The 19,282-nt window shown below is 47.0% G+C and overlaps 1 protein-coding gene across 1 annotated transcript in view; it reads left to right on the top strand.

The window, feature by feature from the left end:
* The first annotated feature begins 549 nt into the window (after positions 1-549).
* Positions 550-19,282, top strand: part of MYH13 (myosin heavy chain 13) — a 64,975-nt gene continuing 46,242 nt past the window's right edge. Inside the window, exons 1-10 of the mRNA XM_021066284.2 lie at positions 550-1,111; positions 9,251-9,465; positions 12,406-12,549; positions 12,665-12,821; positions 14,804-14,831; positions 14,926-15,037; positions 16,393-16,485; positions 17,867-17,930; positions 18,034-18,132; positions 18,242-18,345. Of these exons, the coding sequence (XP_020921943.2) occupies positions 9,262-9,465; positions 12,406-12,549; positions 12,665-12,821; positions 14,804-14,831; positions 14,926-15,037; positions 16,393-16,485; positions 17,867-17,930; positions 18,034-18,132; positions 18,242-18,345 (1,005 nt within the window). The 5' untranslated portion in view covers positions 550-1,111; positions 9,251-9,261. The remainder of the gene's footprint in view (positions 1,112-9,250; positions 9,466-12,405; positions 12,550-12,664; positions 12,822-14,803; positions 14,832-14,925; positions 15,038-16,392; positions 16,486-17,866; positions 17,931-18,033; positions 18,133-18,241; positions 18,346-19,282) is intronic.

Below are 19,282 nucleotides of genomic sequence, written 5' to 3'. Positions count from 1 at the left end.
GAGGAGTCTGTCTCCTTTCACGGAAGGAAACCACAACCCAAAGAAATCACAATAGCTGCTTTACAGAACTGGCATTAGAAAACTGAGTTCTGCCTCCAAGGCTGACTTCTTTTAAACTAAGGATTCAGAACATGATTCTTAAGCATTTGATTTTTTTTTCCCTGAGAAATGCATAGAAATTTTAGGATGTGGCTGAAGACGATTGGAGACTCATAAAAGGGAGACGAAAGGAGGTAATAAAGTAGAACACAAAGTGTTGAAATGTCTCTTCCTGTCTAAATGGTATTTCACAATGTGTTCCCCTGGCTCCCTAAAAAAATACCATATGGCAAATGGGAAGTTTGTGTAAATTAAATTTGACATTGAAAATTATTTGGACTCTTATGGTATCTTGAGATCTTCATGTAGGTTATAAACTTCTGGAATGAGATCCCCTGGTCCCAGATGAGTTATCAACTGGCCTACCGTCATCTTCTCCAAGAGAATACAGGCTATTTAAGGCAGAATCCTTCTAGACCTCTTAAAGAAGCCTTGCCTGTAACTCCCACTGCCAAAGAAGTCAACTACTGGTCTAAGCATCTAGCTTACAACCCGATCCTTCCCCCACCTCCTTCTTTTCTTCCCTGACCCCTCCCAGGCCCCACTCTCAGCCGGAAGCATCATCTAAGCCCTCATTACACTCCATTTAGACTTTTACAGAATTTGTGTTAGTCTTCCTTGTTCAAGGATTTATTCAAGCACATCTCTTAAACCTTACAAAATTTTGCATTCCTTTGGGGCAGAGACTGTCTTTATCATTTTCTATACCCCCTTAAGGGGCTGACACAGTACTCTGCAGACCAGAAGATACTCAAATTTTGTAACTAACCAATTATTTAAAGAATAATATTTAACCAAAGGGGAAAAAAGAAAATCTATTTCCATCCCACACCATCCACTGTGTCCCTATTTAAATGTAGCTGAACACAGGTTGTCACAATTTCTAGACTTATTTAAACTCTTTGTGGTTCATTTGCTCTTTGTTTTTGTTTGATTTTTGATTTCCGGAATTACTGCTGAGAAGACGCTTCATTCCTGAAGGACACTAACGGTCACTTTGGGAACCAAGAAGGTAAGAGTAACTTTCATCTTGATTGCGGACATAATAAGTGAAATTAGCAAATGTTGTTTTACCCATTCTTTTTTTTTTTTTTTTTTTTTTTTTTTGGTCTTTTGTCTTTTTTGTTGTTGTTTTGTTGTTGTTGTTGTTGTTGTTGCTATTTCTTGGGCCGCTCCCGCGGCATATGGAGGTTCCCAGGCTAGGGGTTGAATCGGAGCTGTAGCCACCGGCCTACACCAGAGCCACGGCAACGCTGGATCCGAGCCGAGTCTGCAACCTACACCACAGCTCACGGCAATGCCGGATCGTTAACCCACTGAGCAAGGGCAGGGACCGAACCCGCAACCTCATGGTTCCTAGTCGGATTCGTTAACCACTGCGCCACGACGGGAACTCCTGTTTTACCCATTCTTATTCCTGCCACCCTGATAAGAAGCTCAAATTGATGAAATTCAAGTCAGTTACTTAAGTTTCTCTAACGACAGATTACCAAATATGCAGGTTTTACCTTAGGAAGGATGGCTTCCCAAACTTGCTCGTCACACTAATAGGTATGAAATACACTGCAGAACTTTGACATGCAAGCTCCAGGTCAAGACACTTAGTTAGCCCAGAACATGATGCTCATAGGATCAAGATTCAGGCTTCACAAGGGTTAACTCTGCTGTTCTTGGAGCAGAGTCTGCACCCTTGAACACACTCATCTCTGCCTTTTCTCACAAGTATTACCGAGAAAGAGACCATGCCAAACCTATGTCCGGTGGAGTCATAAAAACACTTCCCCCTCAAAACCTGTGTTTATGGGAGGTAATTCAAGATGAATTAGGGCCAAGGAAACCAAAGTGTACTTAAGTCATGACCACACCATTGCTGACAAGATCCAGGAGCTGAGAAATTCCCTGAAGAGGAACGAAAGTTGAGAGCAACGTCATGGTGCAGTGACAGCAGAAAGAGGGGGCAGGGAGCTCTCAGAAGGTGGTGACAGCTGTTAGGTTGACTGAGGTGGCTGTCTCCACTGCCTGACCCCTAAAGACTGGAGCAGAGCTGGTGGTGGAAGGGACACAGCTGTGGAGGGTTGGAAACAGGTCAAGCTCCGAAAACAGAGAAGAGGCTAATTATGAGACTTTCTGGGGACAGATTCCCTAGGGACGGCCTGAGTCATGCCTAGAGAGTTGGATCAGACCTAACCAGGCAAGGTTTATCAGCCAAGAATAAATGGTTTTAACCTGGGTCCCAGAGCACGGCTGCATAAACATGGGGACAAGATCTGGCTTAGCAACCGCACGCACGCAGAGGATCGAGGGGCTTTGCTTGACAGTGAGTGGTGAGTCAGCGGTGTGACAGGGCTGCCAGAAGGCAGTCACCACCTCAGGCCTGACACCTAGGTCAAGAGAGGTGAGGGCACAAGCTGAGAGAGGACAACATGTGGCTTGGATGTCACACTTTAGGAGATTAACAGGAGTGAGTTCTTCTCAATGGTAAAGGAGATTCAGACGCATGTCGCAGAAGAGGCAGAGGAAGATGGCACCGGGGCTACCTAGCCTGGAAGAGACAAAGCCAAGGAGAACTCAGGGCAGCCATCAAGTGAGGGAAGAGCTGTCTTGTGGGAAGAAGGTTTGAACTCCTTCAGTTGTTACCAAGAGCCAGAGTGAGGATCCTGAAGTCACAGAAAGCCAGATGTTGGCTTAAAGCGAGAAGAATCCTTGGCCTGCAAAACCTGCCAATGGTTTCCCCAAATTCCCCAAAATCGAAACATGCCATCCCTTAAAGCATTCGAGGAGGCCGAACAACACTTGTGCAAGAGTATTTCTGAGATGACTAATTTGACTGGGTTCTGAGCCCTGGTTAGAGCTGTGCGTGAAAGGAGAAAAATCTCTCCTTCAAAACTGGTAGTGACTTGAATCTCAGGTGGACAGTCTTGCCTTTTAAGAGGCCTAAAGATATAGCTTGACCATGAGCTACTGTGGTCTTTGCCCAGTTCCAGGCTTCATTCGTTTACTACCACCACAAGTTTTGTGATGTCCACTGAACACCAGTTCTATTAATTCACTTACTATTTTTATTTACCTCGATTCACTTTTTTTCTTAGATTTGTTTTTCAAAGTTACCCTATCTGCTGGTTATGAAAGTAGGGGCCATCGACATCAGCGTCAGCTGAGACATTTAGATATTCAAAACCTCAAACTCCACTCCAGATCTGCTGACTCAGAAACTGATACAACATTGTAAGTCAATTACACTCCAACAAAATTTAAAAACATATATATGCATTTCAACAAGACTCCCAGTTGGATTCCTATGCACACCATATTTGGGAAATACTGCTTTCTATCACTAAAATAAACAGATATTTCACAGTCTCTAAATGCATAGCACATTTTACCCTGTTTTATCAGTTCTAATTTTCTTCACATTTTCCACAAAATAGTGTCTCTAAACTTGGGAGGCATCTTATAATCAATAAGAGGAGTATTATAATTAGCTATTTACAAAATAATTTATTTGATGATTTATGGCATCTTAGATTGTTATAAAATAAGGCAACAGACTTTAAAATAAGCATCTGTTAATTAAAACTAAGAAATATTTGCCTAAAATCGTTTTGTGTAGGAGCAGTAGCCATGCCATGGTTTTGGAGAGACTGGCTTTAGAAAAGCAAAATAGGGAGTTCCCGTCGTGGCGCAGTGGTTAACGAATCTGACTAGGAACCATGAGGTGGCGGGTTCGGTCCCTGCCCTTGCTCAGTGGGTTAACGATCCCGCGTTGCTGTGAGCTGTGGTGTAGGTTGCAGACGCGGCTCGGATCCCGCATTGCTGTGGCTCTGGCGTAGGCCGGTGGCTACAGCTCCGATTCAACCCCTAGCCTGGGGACCTCCATATGCCGCGGGAGCGGCCCAAGAAATAGCAACAACAACAACAACAACAAAAGCCAAAAAAAAAAAGAAAAAAAAGAAAAGCAAAATAGTGTTCATGCATTAAGTTTCCCACAATTCAGATCCTTAAATTCAGAATCCTCAGTCCCAACCACAGAGATTCTATTGCATTTGATTTTGATGGTGCTTTGGGTACCATGCTTACCACTAAGTCAAGCTAAATAATGTAAGGTCTTAAACCTGTAGCCCAACAAGATCCTCTCATGCTACCATTCTGAAATGGGTGCGCCTCAAAATGTGGCCGATTGTTCCTTGGAGATCCCCAAAAACTTTTCAGGAGGTTCATGAGGTCAAACAATTCTGAATAATACCTTTTTCACTCTGTTGACCTAATGATGCAAAAGCAAGGATGGATAAAACTTCTGGTGCTTTATTACAAGTCAAGACATGGCACCAAGCTGTACTTGTGGTCATAGTATTTTTCATTGCCATATACTGACAATTTTTTTAATTTAAAAAGCTAGCTTCAGGAGTTCCCATGGTGGCTCGGTGGGTCAAGAACTCGACATATTGTCCATGAGGATTCGGGTTCGATCCCTGGCCTCTCTCAGTGGGTTAAGGATGCAGGGTTGCTGTGGCTGTGGTGTAGGTTGCAGATGCAATTCCAATTCAACTCCTAGCCCAGGAACTTTCATACGCTGCAGGTGTGGCCATAAAAAGAAAAAGAAAAGAAAAGAAAGGGAGTTATCATTGTGGTTCAGAGAGTCAAGAACTTGACATTGCGTCCATGGGGATGCAGGTTTGATCCCTGGTCTTGATCAGTGGGTTACAACATGATCTGGCGTTGCCCCAAGCTGTGGCATAGGTCAAAAATGCTGAGTTCCCACTGTAGCAGAGTAGAAACGAACCCGACTAGGAACCATGAGATTGCAGGTTCGATCCCTAGCCTCGCTCAATGGGTCAAGGATCTGGCCTTGCCGTAAGCTGTGGTGTAGGTCACAGACGCGGCTCATATCTGGCACTGCTGTGGCTGAGGTGTAGGCCGGCAGCTGTAGCTCTGATTCAGCCCCTAGCCTGGGAACTTTCAGATGCCACAGATGGGGATGTAGAAAGAAAAAAAAAATTAAAAATAAAAAGCCAGCTTCACTTAAAAATGACTTAAAATTTGCAGCGGTGGAAATTGTTATTTATTACATCTCAATTGTATTTACATCTTTGTAATATTCTGCGCAATGGAAGGAAGTCCATGTAAAGCCCTCCTGCTGTGCACTGGACTTGACGGTTGTGCTGAGGAAAAACACATGTGCAGTTGTCTGAGTTTCAAGATGAACCAGCATCTTGATTCATGAAGAACCATTTTTACTTGAAAGAATAACCAGTGAACGTATCATGATTTCTCAGACTTGGATATTTGGCAGACATTTTCTTAAAAAGCAATGAAGTAGGAGTTCCCATTGTGGTGCAGTGGATACGAATCCACTTGGTATCCATGAGGACACAGGTTCAATCCCTGGTCTCGCTCAGTGGGTTAAGGATCCGATGTTGCAGTGAGCTGTGGTGTACGTTGCAGACAAGGCTCGGGTCCCGCATTGCTATGGCTGTGGTGTAGGCTGGCAGCTGTAGCTCCAGTTCAACCCCTAGCCTGGGAACTTCTATATGCCACAGGTGCCACCCTAAAAAGCAAAAAAAAAAAAAAAAAAAAGAAAGGCAATTAAGTGTCCTTATTATTTCAAGGAAAACAACGGACAGTGTTTGTTACAAATACTATAGATGAAGTTTCAAGCAAAAATTAAAATTTTGGAAGACTTTTATCTGCCACCATTAGCTTGACAACTTATAATACTTGAGTTTTCTAATGAGATCGGTGCTGATATTAATGACTGGGGGGGGTTTGTTTTGTTTTGTTTTTGTCTTTTTAGGGCCTCACCCTCGGCATGTAGAAGTTCCCAGGCTAGGGGTCGAATTGGAACTGTAGCCGCTGGCCTACGCCGCAGCCACAGCAACTCAGGATCTGAATGGTGTCTGCAGCCTACACTACAGCTCACGGCAATGCCAGACCTTTAACCCACGGAGTGAGGCCAGGGATCGAACCTGCATCGTCATGGATCCTAGTCGGGTTTGTTAACTGCTGAGCCATGATGGGAGTTATACAGCATAATGAAACGTCAATATTTGCAGGTTCTGTGTAATCCAGTGAACAATATTTTCCAAATGATAGATTAATGATGTTCATACATGGGTAAAAGTTTCATTCAAAGTTCCAGAGGGACCAACTTTAATGTAACAGGTATGAAATGTTCGCTGATGTGGTTTCAGATTCCACACTGCAACTAGCCTTTAAGAAACTACCGCAGAAGTTACATGTCAAGTTGTGTTATAGTTTCTAAAAGGAATATCCACAATTATTTGAAAAGGCAATTGCAATAAATATTCTTTCCTCTTCCAAATTTCATAACTGCACAAGATTTTTTCTACTTTAACAACGACTACATATATATTCTGTGTATATATATATGTATACTGAATACAGAAGCAGGCATGAAAATCCAGCTGTCTTCTATTCAGCAGACATTAAAGTGAGCTGCAAAAATGAAAAACAATGATATCACAGGATTTTGTTTTGTTTTGTTTTGGAAAATACGGTCATTTTTATAACAATATGTTATGTTAACACGCCATGGATTTGGTAGTAATTTGAAATGAATTAAATTTTCTCAACTTTGACTTCCAAGATTGTAAATATTGGTAGATACAACCTACGTAAACCAAACTCATTGGGTTCTCGATCATTTTTGAGAAGGTGAAGGGGTTCTGAGAGAACAGAGTTTGAGAACCACTGCTGCAGTCAAACCCACTTAAGCCACAACAGGAGGGACTCTCTTGCGAGAAGAGGAGAGCAAGATGGGTGAATTCTTCCGCCCCACCAGGCAGTAACTGAGAAAATTTAAACCAGCCTGATGGCCATAGGCCAGGGGCCTTCTCTGTGGGTGCTAAACTGAGTTCTAGTCTCTTACTATGAAAAGTTAACCACAAGCACACAGATGGCTACAGAGCAGAGCCAACGTAAAATCCAAATGCAAGTTGATCTGAATAAGGTCCAGAGGGAAGCAGAGGCTCCTCTTTCTGTAGAACTAGATACCCCCAGAATCACAAGGAGGGAAATGGAAACAACAGTTAGTGACCAGTGAGGTTTTCATAAAGTATAAGAAGGGGGAGGTGGGGAGGTCCTGTCGTGGCACAGCGGAAACAAATCTGACTAGGAATCATGAGGTTGCGGGTTTGATTCCTGTCCTTGATCAGTGGGTTAGGGATCTGGCGTTGCCATGAGCTGTGGCGTAGGTCACAGATGGGGCTCAGAACATGCATTGCTGTGGCTGTGGTGTAGGCCAGTGGCTACATCTCCAAGTGTATCCCTAGCCTGGGAACCTCCATATGCCACGGGTGCAGCCCTAAAAAAAATTTTTTTTAAATAAATAAATAAGACAAAAAAGAAGGGGGAGGTGGGAGATCTTCCAAGAGACAATGGTAAAATGTTTAATTTTCCCACTTTTAATAGGAGACATAAAAGGCTTTATACCAAAAAATGAACTATTTCTTAAGGGAGATAGAGGGGTACGTGTTATAACTAAACCCCATTTTTATGGGCGGTTACAGGAAAGTAAGTGGAAAAGCAAAAGGAGAGAAATGAAAAGGGGGAGAGAAGTGAGGAGATGTGAGGAGAAGAAGTAGAGGGTCAGGTGGGGGGTGGGGGGGTCCAGAGGGAGCAGAAGGAACACATGCAGATGAGGAAAAGGAACCAGAAAGCCACACACCTGCCGGCAGGGGCCCTGGACATGCGCTAGGCTGGCCTCTTCATTTTCGGGGGAGTCAGCGGTTTGACCAAGTTCAGTGCTGGGACTGAAGCCAGACTGTCTAGCTTCTAAGCAGGAAAAAACATTTTAAAAAAGCAGAATCAACAAAAGGGGAGGGTTTAGAAGGGAGTGGGAGAGAGAAAGAGAGGCAGACAGACACATAAACACCACATCCAACAGACACATTTGGCAGCGAGTTCTTAGGCAGGCGTTAATCTAATTAGACACTCTTTGTCACCCCCTGATGCTGCCAGTAACTGAAGTTCAGAGACCTCTGCGTTCAGCCCAGTACTTGTCAATTTTATCATATGCCCAGAAATCACCTGGAGAGCTTGTTACAATACAGATGCTGCTTTTGTAATCTGGGTGGGTCTGAGATTCTGAATGTCTAACAAGCTCCTGATGCAACCTGTTCAAGGACCGCACTTGGAGCAGGCAGGCCCTACACCCAGCCGTTCTCAGGGTGTGGTCCCTGGACCAGCCCCATCAGCATCTCCAGGAACGTGCTAGAAATGTATATTCTCACGCTCCATCCCACACCGACAGATTCAGAAACTCTGCAGTTAGGGCCCAGACATGTGTGTTTTGACAATCTCTGCAGTTCATTCTGGGGCATGTTCAAGTTTGGAACCACTGCCCTAAACCATCACACCTCCCATCACCTTGCTACCTGTAACTCAAGTCATCACTTTTCACTGGACTGCCTGAAGTTTCTGCTAAGAATTATCAACATTCCAATACTTCTTTTCAGACAGCTTTAAGATTTTTTTTGTTTGTTTTTCTGTCTTTTTGTCTGTTCTGGGGCTGCACCTGCTGCATATATGGAGGGTCCGAGGCTAGGGGTCGAATTGGAGCTGTAGCCACCGGCCTATGGCAGAGCCACAGCAATGTGGGATCCGAGCCACGTCTGCAACCTACACCGCAGCTCACAGCAACACCGGATCCTTAACCCACGGAGCGAGGCCAGGGATCGAACCCACAACCTCATGGTTCCTAGTCGGATTTGTCAACCACTGAGCCATGATGGGAACTCCCAAGACACATTTAAGATTTGGGAGTGACATAGACCATGGGGCTCAAACATGACGTGTAATCAAAGAAGTCTTTTCCGAGGCCTCCTTAATTGGGCTCAGCTTGGCTTTCCTCTCACAGCTTCTGGCTTCCATACCTGGAGCTGGACTAAGATGTTTCCAAGTCAACACTCAAGAGACCCCTCAAACGTTTTTCTTAGAGTAAAATTTTCCCTTTAGCTCATCCCCGCTTGCCCACGCCAGACCCCTAGAACTGGTCCTAGAGTCCTCAAGACCTAGGTTAATCCCAGGAGCTTCTGAATCCAGCCCCTTGTCCGAATGGAAGTAAGAGAGCAGGGCCTGCCAGATTCGGGAGCGCTCCCCAGGCTTCAGACTGAGCAGCCCCCCGTCTCCCCAGCCCCTGCAGCCATGAGCTCTGACGCAGAGATGGCCGTCTTTGGAGAGGCAGCTCCCTACCTGCGGAAATCAGAGAAGGAGAGAATCGAGGCTCAGAACCGCCCATTCGATTCCAAGAAAGCCTGCTTTGCGGTGGACGATAAGGAACTGTATGTGAAGGGTATGATCCAGAGCAGGGAGAACGACAAGGTCACAGTCAAGACCCTCGATGACCGGGTAAGTGTTGAGCTCAGATGCCCCTGCCAGCTTGGGCATCCTCACTTTCCTTTGGAGTGTTACAAAGTGGATGCTGCTCCGTGGGAACCTGAAGGCAGAACAAGACTCTGCTCTGCTCTGTAGTGACGCAGCGGGTGAAAGCTGCCGTGGTCCACACCCCTGCTCCCGTCTCCTTCTCCGAGGGCTTGGGCTTTGTTTTTGTGATGTTTGCTTTAGAGAAAGGGGAAGATGGTGGTGGAAGGGGTTGAACTCCCTCTCCCCTAAGGAGAGAGTGACGCTGATTCCTGCTAGATGGGTGAATATACCAAATAGAACTTGCCGGGCCGCAGACTGACTTACATAGGACGCTCCAGAGGCAATGGCTAGTGTGATGCCCAGAATTACAGAGCAATTACTATTCAGTTCAGTGCTTCCTGGACACCCACCATGTCCAGAACAGTGTCCATCACTTTGCAAATAGGAGCAAATCTCAGTGCCTGTTTCCCCAAAGTTTACAATCCAGCATGTAAATCAAGAGTATACGGCAGTATCCCTTAATCATTAAATAGTGTCCTTCTTTGTCTTTCTTTATGTCTTTTGTTTTAAAGTCTATTTTGTCTGATATGAGTGTTGCGACTTCTGCTTTTCTGTCTTGTCTGTTGGCGTGAAATATTTTTCCCCACCCTTTCACTTTCAATCTATATGTATCTTTTGTCCTAAGGTGAGTTTCTTGTAGGCAGCATATTGAAGGTTTTTGCCTTTTTATCCACTCAGCCACTCTGTGTCTTTTGATTGGGGCATTCAGTCCATTGACATTTAAGGTGATAATTGATAGATGATTATTTATTGCCATTTGAACCTCATGTTCCAGTTGATTCTATGGTTCCCCATAAAATAAAATAAAAAAAAAAAAAAGAGTATACGGCAGGAGTTCCAGTCGTGGCTCAGCGGTTAACGAACCCAACTAGCATCAATGAGGATTCAGGTTCGATCCCTGGCCTCGCTAAGTGAGTTAAGGATCCGGCGTTGCTGTGAGCTGTGGTGTAGGCCATAGATGCAGCTCGGATCCTGCGTTGCTGTGGCTCAGGTGCAGGCCGGCGGCTACAGCTCCGATTCAACCTTAGCCTGGGAACCTCCATATGCCGCAAGTGCAGCCCTAGAAACACACACACACAAAAAAAAGAGTACATGGCAGATATGAATCGCAGTTCACAAACTCAAGCATACAAGATAGATTTTTTAATATTTTTACTAATTGCTGACTCATCTCTACCGATTTTTCTTTTTGTTTTTTGGTGTTTTTTTTGCTGTGGCGCGCAACAGCTTGATGTGGGCCTTCAGTTCCCAGACCAGGGACTGAATCCAGGTCACAGTGGTGAAAGCGCCGAATCCTAACCACCAGGGAACTCCCTATTATTGTTGTTACTACTGTTGTTATTATTATTGAACTTAAGCTCTGATTTCAGCCTCTTTTCACAGGGTCGGAAAGACATTTTTCCTGCGTTATTATTGAGGTCCCCTCCCCAGAGTTGGGCTACATTTTCAATAATACCACACAGACCCCCTGAAGGATCTGCTAAGAAATAAGTCCCAGTTCCTGAGGCTTTCCGTCCCCCATGTGCTACTTCGGGTGTCTCTCTCTCTGCGGGGAGGGCCCTGGGGCGGAAGGGTGGCATTTCCTCAAGAGAATTGGTCTCTAAGAAATCCCCTCCCTTTTATCGTTTTGGTAAAACCCTCGAAGCTCCTCTAAGGACTTAGACTTCTGGAAAACAGAGGCGAGAAAGGCTTACAGGCTCCTTCCCTTTACTGCCCTATTTCCTTCCTCTCCAGAGTAATGGAGAGCCAGCTTGGATGGAGGGGAAAACAGAGAGGGGGAAAGGAGCTAACAGTCTCAAAATGTTGTTTGGATCCAAGTCCAAATGTTTTAACTATTAGAGCAGAGGTGCAAAGACTTCTGGAAGCCTGGAAAAGACAGGGGCGAGCGGAAGTGGGAGCACCCAAGAGGAGCCCCCCCCTTTTTTTCTCTTTTCAGGGCCACAACCACGGCATGTGGAGGTTCCCAGGCCAGGGGTCCAACTGGAGCTGCCGCTGCAGGCCTACAGCACAGCAACGTGGGGGCCGAGCCGGGTCTTCAACCTACACCACAGCTCAAGGACATGTGAGATCCCTTAACCCACTGAGTGAGGCCAGGGATCAAACCCACGTCCTCATGGATACTAGTCAGGTTCATTACTGCTGAGCCACCACAGGAACTCCAAGAAGAGCTTTAAAGGTCCCGAGACAATTTCAATGTAGACATTCCAGCAAAGCAACCCATGTGAGCAGAGGTAGGGAGGTGGAGATGCATGAAATACACTGGCACAGTTCTTTCCAACATCCCAGCTCAGTCTCTCTGCAGCACACACAGAAAATGGGGTAAACAGAGGTAAGCTGCTCTGGGCGTGGCCGTTCCGAGTCCTACCTGGCCAGCCTGAGGCTGAAGGGCTCTAGAGCTTTGCACACCTGTGACCCACGCCTGGCACACAGAATGACGTGCTGGGAGTTCCCGTCGTGGCTCAGTGGTTAATGAACCCAACTAGGATCCATGAGGATGTGGGTTCGATCCCTGGCCTCGCTCAGTGGGTTGGGGATATGGCGTTGTCATGAGCTGCGGTGTGGGTCGAAAACGCAGCTTGAATCCCACGTTGCTGTGGCTGTGGTGTAGGCCGGTAGCTACAGCTCTGATTAGACCCTTAGCCTGGGAACTTCCATATGCTGCAGGAGTGGCCCCCAAAAGCAAAAACAAAAACAAAAACAAAACAAAAAGCCATGCTGAGCTGGGGGCACCAGAGCAGAATTGGTTATGCAACTTGACCAGAATTGGATGCACCACAATGGCTGACACTTTCACCACGCCAGTAGCGTGGGAGTCCTGATCATCAGGTCCCCCACCCACCCCGTGTTTTCCCTCTCCACATCCAGACGCTAACTCTGAACAGCGACCAAGTCTTCCCCATGAACCCTCCCAAATTTGACAAGATCGAGGACATGGCCATGATGACCCACCTGCACGAGCCCGCTGTGCTGTACAACCTCAAAGAGCGTTACGCAGCCTGGATGATCTACGTGAGTTCATCCCCGTGGCCTTCCGCTCATGCGGGTCGTTCATGTTTGGAAAAACAGAACGTTACTGAGATCCCCAGCAAATAATTCTACGCCCTTTTGTTTCTTTATGGTACAGACCTACTCGGGCCTCTTCTGTGTCACCGTCAACCCCTACAAGTGGCTGCCGGTGTACAACCCCGAGGTGGTGACGGCCTACAGAGGCAAAAAGCGCCAGGAGGCCCCGCCCCACATCTTCTCCATCTCCGACAACGCCTATCAGTTCATGCTGACTGGTGAGTGATATCTTTAATCCACATTTTGGGGGGCAAGCCTGCAGCATGTGGAAGTTCCCAGGCCAGGGATCAAACCCATGCCATGGCAGTGACCTGAGCCACAGCGGTGGCAACACCAGGTCCTTAAACTGCTGAGCCACCAGGGAACTCCCATATTTTTAAAAACACGTTTTAGGCAATTATTCAAGTCCCTTAGCTGGACCAATTCTTAGTTAGCTACTCGAGCACCTCACAGGCCTTGGTCATCCAAACAGTGCCATGACCAAAGTGACCTTAGGAGAGGCAGAGGATTTCAGGGTGGAAAGCCAGGGGCGCAGTATCTTCCATTACCAGTCCTGGTGCCAAAGCCTGTGCTTGTGACTGAAGCCGCACGAAGCACGTGCTTATTTGGGGGGAATGTGGAACACAAGGAGATGCCCTGCCCCCACCTGCAAAGAACCCCCAACACGGGCACGCTGGGGGAAGAGGCTGTATTAGCAGCCGCTTAGCAATACAAAGTCAGAGACATGGGCCCAGCGACGTGCCTTCTCCTGCCTTCTCGGGCTCCTTTTTCTCCTCCCTAAATTTGCAGAAGAGATAGAGGTGTGCTAACACTGTCAGGCTCTCATACCTCACACCACCTCTTCTGCTCCACTTTCACCCGACTTGGGGCAGAGAGAAGGAGAAGCAAACACGTGAGCTCCAAAGAGGTTGCAAAGGCATCCAGCACAATGTTGCCCAACCTTCAGGCGTTCCCATCTCACATGCACCCTCCTGGCCAATGCTGCATATTTAAGATCCTTCACTGACCGAAGTTATATCAGTTTCAAAAGGAAGAATAATATCACTATCAGTATCTGTTTCTTCGGGCTGCTGTAACAAAGTATAACAACCTGGGTGGCCTAAACCACAGAAATGCATTGTCCCATAGTTCTGGAGCCTGGAGGTCTGAGGTCAAGGGCAGGGTTGGTTTCTTCTAAGGGCTGTGAGGCGAAATCTGTTCTGGGCCTCTCTCCCAGCTTCTGGTGGTTTGCTGGCCGTCTCTGGCATTTCTTGGCTTGTAGAAGCAGCACCTGATCGGAGTTCCTAGGGTGGCTGAGCGGTAACAAACCCGACTAGTATCTATGAGGATTCAGGTTTGATCCTCAGCATCGTTCAGTGGGTTAAGGGTCCAGCACTGCCGTGAGCTGTGGTGTAGGTCACAGACACAGCTCAGATTCCGCATTCCTGTGGCTGTGGTATAGGCCAGCAGCTGCAGCTCCAATTTGATGCTTAGTCTGGGAACTTCCATAAGCCGCAGGTGCAGCCCTAAAAAGACAAAAAACAAGCAAAAAGAGGAAGCACCAGATCTCTACCTTCATCTGCATATTGTGTCCTCATCACCCTCCAAATTCCTCTTTATATAAGGACCTCAGTCATGTGGGATTAGAGGCCCTCCTATTCCAGTACGGCCTCATCTTAACTAGTTACATCGGCAGCGATCCTATTTTCAAATACAGTGTATTCTGAGACACTGGGGATTAGGCCCTCCGCATATGAATGCGAGGGACACACCATTCAACCTATAACATTGCTGTAAACGGAACACCACTGTCACTTTCCATGAGTAGAAGGTAAAGGTAAAAGGAAAATGCAGTGACAGCAAGTCAGCGTCCATACATTCTCATTAGAAGGTGTGGCTTCTGGCAGGTTCTGGTCTGAGACTTGCTTTCTGCATTTAAAACGGAGATAAGAAAGTTAAGATCTGTGAAGACAAATAACCTTCACCCGGTGGGATTCGCTGTTCACTTCGCACGCTGCCCATGTTACACACCCCACCTTTGGGACATCCGCACAAACTGTCTCAAAGAAGATTCGACACGTCCAGGTCACCACACTGCTGGCTCCCGGCAGAGCCAGAACCAGGACCCACAGGCTCTGCCCATCCCCGTGTTGCCAGATGTGTATATATCCTGGCTGTTTGTTGCTGACTGATTTCCTTCTGCTGCCCTCTGCCCTTCCAGATCGGGACAACCAGTCCATCCTCATCACGTGAGTAACCCGGGTGTGCGCCGCGGTGACCCGGAGCCCTCCATCCATCCATCCCGCCTGCGCTCCTTTATCTCACTCACTTTTCCATCGGCAGCGGGGAATCCGGGGCTGGGAAGACGGTGAACACCAAGCGTGTCATCCAGTACTTTGCAACAATTGCAGTCACTGGGGACAAGAAGAAGGAGCAGCAGCCAGGCAAAATGCAGGTGAGCAGCTCCCGGCACCTGGAGGCTTGCTGGGATACGTACGCCTTAAATCCAGGGTAGGTGCCAGGTGCTCAAAGGGCTGAGTGCTCAGCGGAGACGTGGCATGAGGTCTCACCCCAGGGATGTTTCTAGGTCCAGGCAGGAAGCGGGTCCACCTCACAGAATCAGGCTCTAGCATCCGCTCCCTCAGCAACAGCCCAGTGACCTTGAGCAGGTCCACAGAGTCCTCTGCAGAAGGAATGGTTTAGGCCAGTGGTTCTAAACTGGAGGGAACATCAATCAGAACCATTGGGAGGGCTTGGACTGCTGGCCCTAGGCGTAGAATTTCTCATTGAAATGCCTACCTCTGAGTTCCTGTGGTGGCTCAGAGGAAATGAATCCGACTAGTATCCATGAGGATGCAAGTTCGATCCCTGGCCTTGCTCCGTGGGTTAAGGATCCGGCATTGCTGTGAGCTGTGGTGTAGGTCAAAGATGCGGCTCCGATCTGGTGTTGCTGTTGCTGTGGTGGAGGCCATCGGCTACAGCTCCAATTGGACCCCTAGCTTGGGAACTGCCATACGCCACAGGTGCATCCCTAAAAAGCAAAAAAAAAAAAAAAAAAAAAAAAAGGAAGGAAGAAAGAAAGAGAGAGAATGAAAGAAAGAAAGAAAGAGAGAAAGAGAGAGAAAGAGAAAAAGAAATGCCTATCTCCCATTCACAACCCTGGCATGTTGCATTTCTATCGTCCTCCCGCTGTTTGTGCTGCTGGTCCAGAGGTCACACTTTGAGAACCATGGGGCTGGACAGTAGTTTCCAAACTGCTCTGGAGCCAGATAGATAAGCAGTCATGGGAGGCAGTGTGGTGGTGAAAACTCTACTTTTTATAAGTGGACTTCTAAGTAATAGTTCTCATGAAATATTTTATGCAACTTAAAAAAAAAATTTTGGAGAACCACTGTTTATATCCTACGGGTCACTTTCATTGCTCACATTCTATTTCTACTTCTAACCCCAAATATCTATATAAACGGGTCCTGGTGCATGTAGTAACAGAGGTAAATAGTCTAAAAATCTGTGACTGATAGTGAAATGTTCTCAGAGAAGAAAAGCAGTCTGGGAAATCGAGACGGATTGGAATCTGGAATCTGGTATGGCCAAAAGTCACCTGGATGCTGTGCTAAGACACCGTCTAGGATGTGGCCTTGAGGACTCTTTGGAGGGATGGGGATGGGCCAGTGGGTACCTCTGCACTGGCCACCAGCCTGGGTTGGTCAGCATCTCTCCGAGGGCCCGTCCCAGAGGATTCAGACTTGAGAGTCACCAGGAAGCTACTTCAGAAAACAGTCCTCTCTTTTCTCTTCTCACTATTATTAGGGAACGCTGGAAGATCAGATCATCCAGGCCAACCCTTTGCTGGAGGCCTTTGGAAACGCCAAGACTGTGAGGAATGACAACTCCTCGAGATTCGTAAGACTCAGTCCAATTTCCAGCCACCCCCAGAAACCAACCCCCCCCCTCCAACGCTGGACATGAGAAACTGCCACATACACTAGATGGCATCCAGGCTTACCTACCCCCAAGCCATTCAGGTCAAGCTGCCCCACCGGTAGTCTAACAGTCTTTGAAGAGTGTGTTGGCTTCTTCCCAACAGAGGGAGGATTCAGCTAACTAACCAACATCCTGAAGTCACAGCGACTCAGATTCCACGAGCACAACAAAGCAATGTCTTTATGCTAAAATTCCTCTCTTTAGGCGGAAACATTTTAAGATGCAAAAGTCCACTGAGCAGTAGCCACTGACTTATTAGCCATGAAAACTTTCGTGTGAATGTAGTTAGTGGGTTTGGCCTCCTGCAAATCAGGAGGTGCTGGGAGTAGGAAAACCCAGTGCCAGCGCAGCGCTCACAAATGGGGGAAAGGCTACGACTGAAGACATCAAAGGACAGGTTCCATCTCAACATTTTGCTTGATATTCGCTCAACCAAAGAGGCATTTGCTTCCGACACTGGCGAATAAACTTTTAGGGCTCTACCTAACTTCACTGGCCAGCAGAGCAAGTGCCCAGACGTACTTCCATTCATTAAGCAGCTAAAAGTCCTGAAGACCCAACACTTACAATTTACACAAACCTTCACTGGGCCTTCACTAACTGTTCTTAGGCTTCATTCAGAAAAAAACCAAGGATATTACTGACTGCCGACTACATTCCAGAATCTGTGGGTGAACAAGCAAGAAAACATTTTTGCCCTCAGATCTGCTCACAGAGTGGTAGAGACCAATGAAGGAGATTACATAAGAAGGTGGTGTACACACACACACACACACACACACACACCCATACATATACTCTATATAATCCACCTCTCACTCCCCAGAGTGGAGGGAACCCACAGGCTGAGTGGGTCTCTGGGGAGGTAGGTTCACCTGTCCTGAGTGGTAAGGGAAACTGAGGCAAGAAATCTCAGAACCACAGCCAGAGGCAAAAAGAAGTCAGATAGACAGTCCAACCAATTTATCAATTCAAGGGTGTCATGAAGAGTTTGAGCCAATAAAAACCAAGGAGATGGTCAGATGAGAGGTGGCCGCAGGCAGAGAGGTGAGAGGGAGGCTCTGGGCACCCCCAGAGCTGCAGGGCAGGGCAGGTGCTTGGGGCAGAGCTGCTACCTGAGTCATGGCTGAGCAGGCCTGGGAACTGGATGCCAAACAGACAGAAGAGGGAAGTCCTCATGCTTCGGGCCTCACCTCCTCCCTGACCCTACACTGCCCCCATCCACGGCAGCACCTAACAAAGGCCGGCTACGGTGCCATGTATGTAAAATAACAGTGTTTGTCAATTCGCCCCTGGGCAGGGGAAGTTCATTCGGATTCACTTTGGAGCCACAGGAAAGCTGGCGTCCGCGGACATCGAAACCTGTGAGTCTAACCACTCTATCTGGCACCTTCAGATCTGGCCACAGAAGCATCACCTACCTGCAAACCTAAAATCAAACTGGTTTTTTTTTTTTCATTACCTTAGATCTCTTAGAAAAATCCAGGGTGACATTTCAGTTATCCAGTGAGAGAAGCTATCATATTTTTTATCAAATCATGTCAAACAAGAAGCCAGAACTCATCGGTAAGTTCCTTAGCGACGGTTCTCATCTTCCAAATCAGTCACGTTGGGGGAACGAAACAGACAGAGTCAGTTGTGTGTAAGATGCCAAAGGGATCTTTCTGCTTTACAGACCTGCTTCTCATCTCAACCAATCCCTTTGACTTCCCCTTCGTGAGCCAAGGAGAGGTCACCGTGGCCAGCATTGACGACAGTGAGGAGCTGTTGGCGACTGATGTAAGCATTTTGCATGTTTATTTATTTAAGCATAGACTTTTTTTTTTAATTTTTAGGGCCACACCTGCAGCATATGGAAGTTCCCAGAATAGGGGTTGAACAGGAGCTATAGCTGCTGGCCTACACCACACCCGACAGCCACAGCAACGTGGGATTTGAGCCTCATCGGCGACCTACACCACAGCTCACAGGCAACACTGGATCCTTAACCCACTGAGCGAGCCCAGGGATGGAACCCACATCCTCCTGGATGCTAGTTGGGTTCATTACCACTAAGCCACAACGGGAATTCCCAGCATAGACCATTGAATTCATAAACCGAGGGGTACCCAGGATCTCATGAGGAAGCTGGGATGCAGAGATGCTCAGTGATTGGACCCAAGATCTCAGAGATGAGTGCAGATCACATCCCTCCTCCATTCAGCTCCATTTCAGAAGATTCCAGAAAGGAGAAGATAGAAAGGTTCTCCAAAACAGGCCTTCAGTTCCACTCTCAAGCATTTTAGAGTAAATGTTTGCATGGATAAAGAGGTTTAGTTGGAAGTTTTCAGGGGTTAAAACCATCTACATGGTTCCTTAAGAAAATCTAAGTCACAAAAGACTAAAGCAGGAAAATTTAGTCCCACGCTGCGGCAATAGCTCCTTTCTTCCAGCCACCTGCCACCTCGGGCTCAGGTAAGCACCCACCTTCTCAGCACACCTGTCAGGCCTCTGGCATTTAGCTTTGGGGAGTGTCTCCAGGGTCAATAACTGTGGTTTTAGCTAAATGCATTGAGCACGTACATGTGCTAGGAACGGACAAAAGAGCTTTGCCTGCATTATCTCATTTAAGCCTCAACAAAACCTCTGGGATGGGCACTGCCACTGCCCCTTTTCACATGAAGCTGAGTCTTAGAAAGAAATACACACTATGTTTGCAGGTAGTTTGTAAATGACA

This window comes from Sus scrofa, chromosome 12, assembly GCF_054392235.1.
Source record: "Sus scrofa isolate SSC_HxYL_T2T_F1_AM1 chromosome 12, Sscrofa_HxYL_maternal_Yorkshire_Landrace_v2.0, whole genome shotgun sequence".
Classification (NCBI taxonomy): Eukaryota; Metazoa; Chordata; class Mammalia; order Artiodactyla; family Suidae; genus Sus; species Sus scrofa.
Note: the sequence above shows the minus strand (reverse complement) of the source record. Positions and strands in the feature narration are given on the sequence as shown.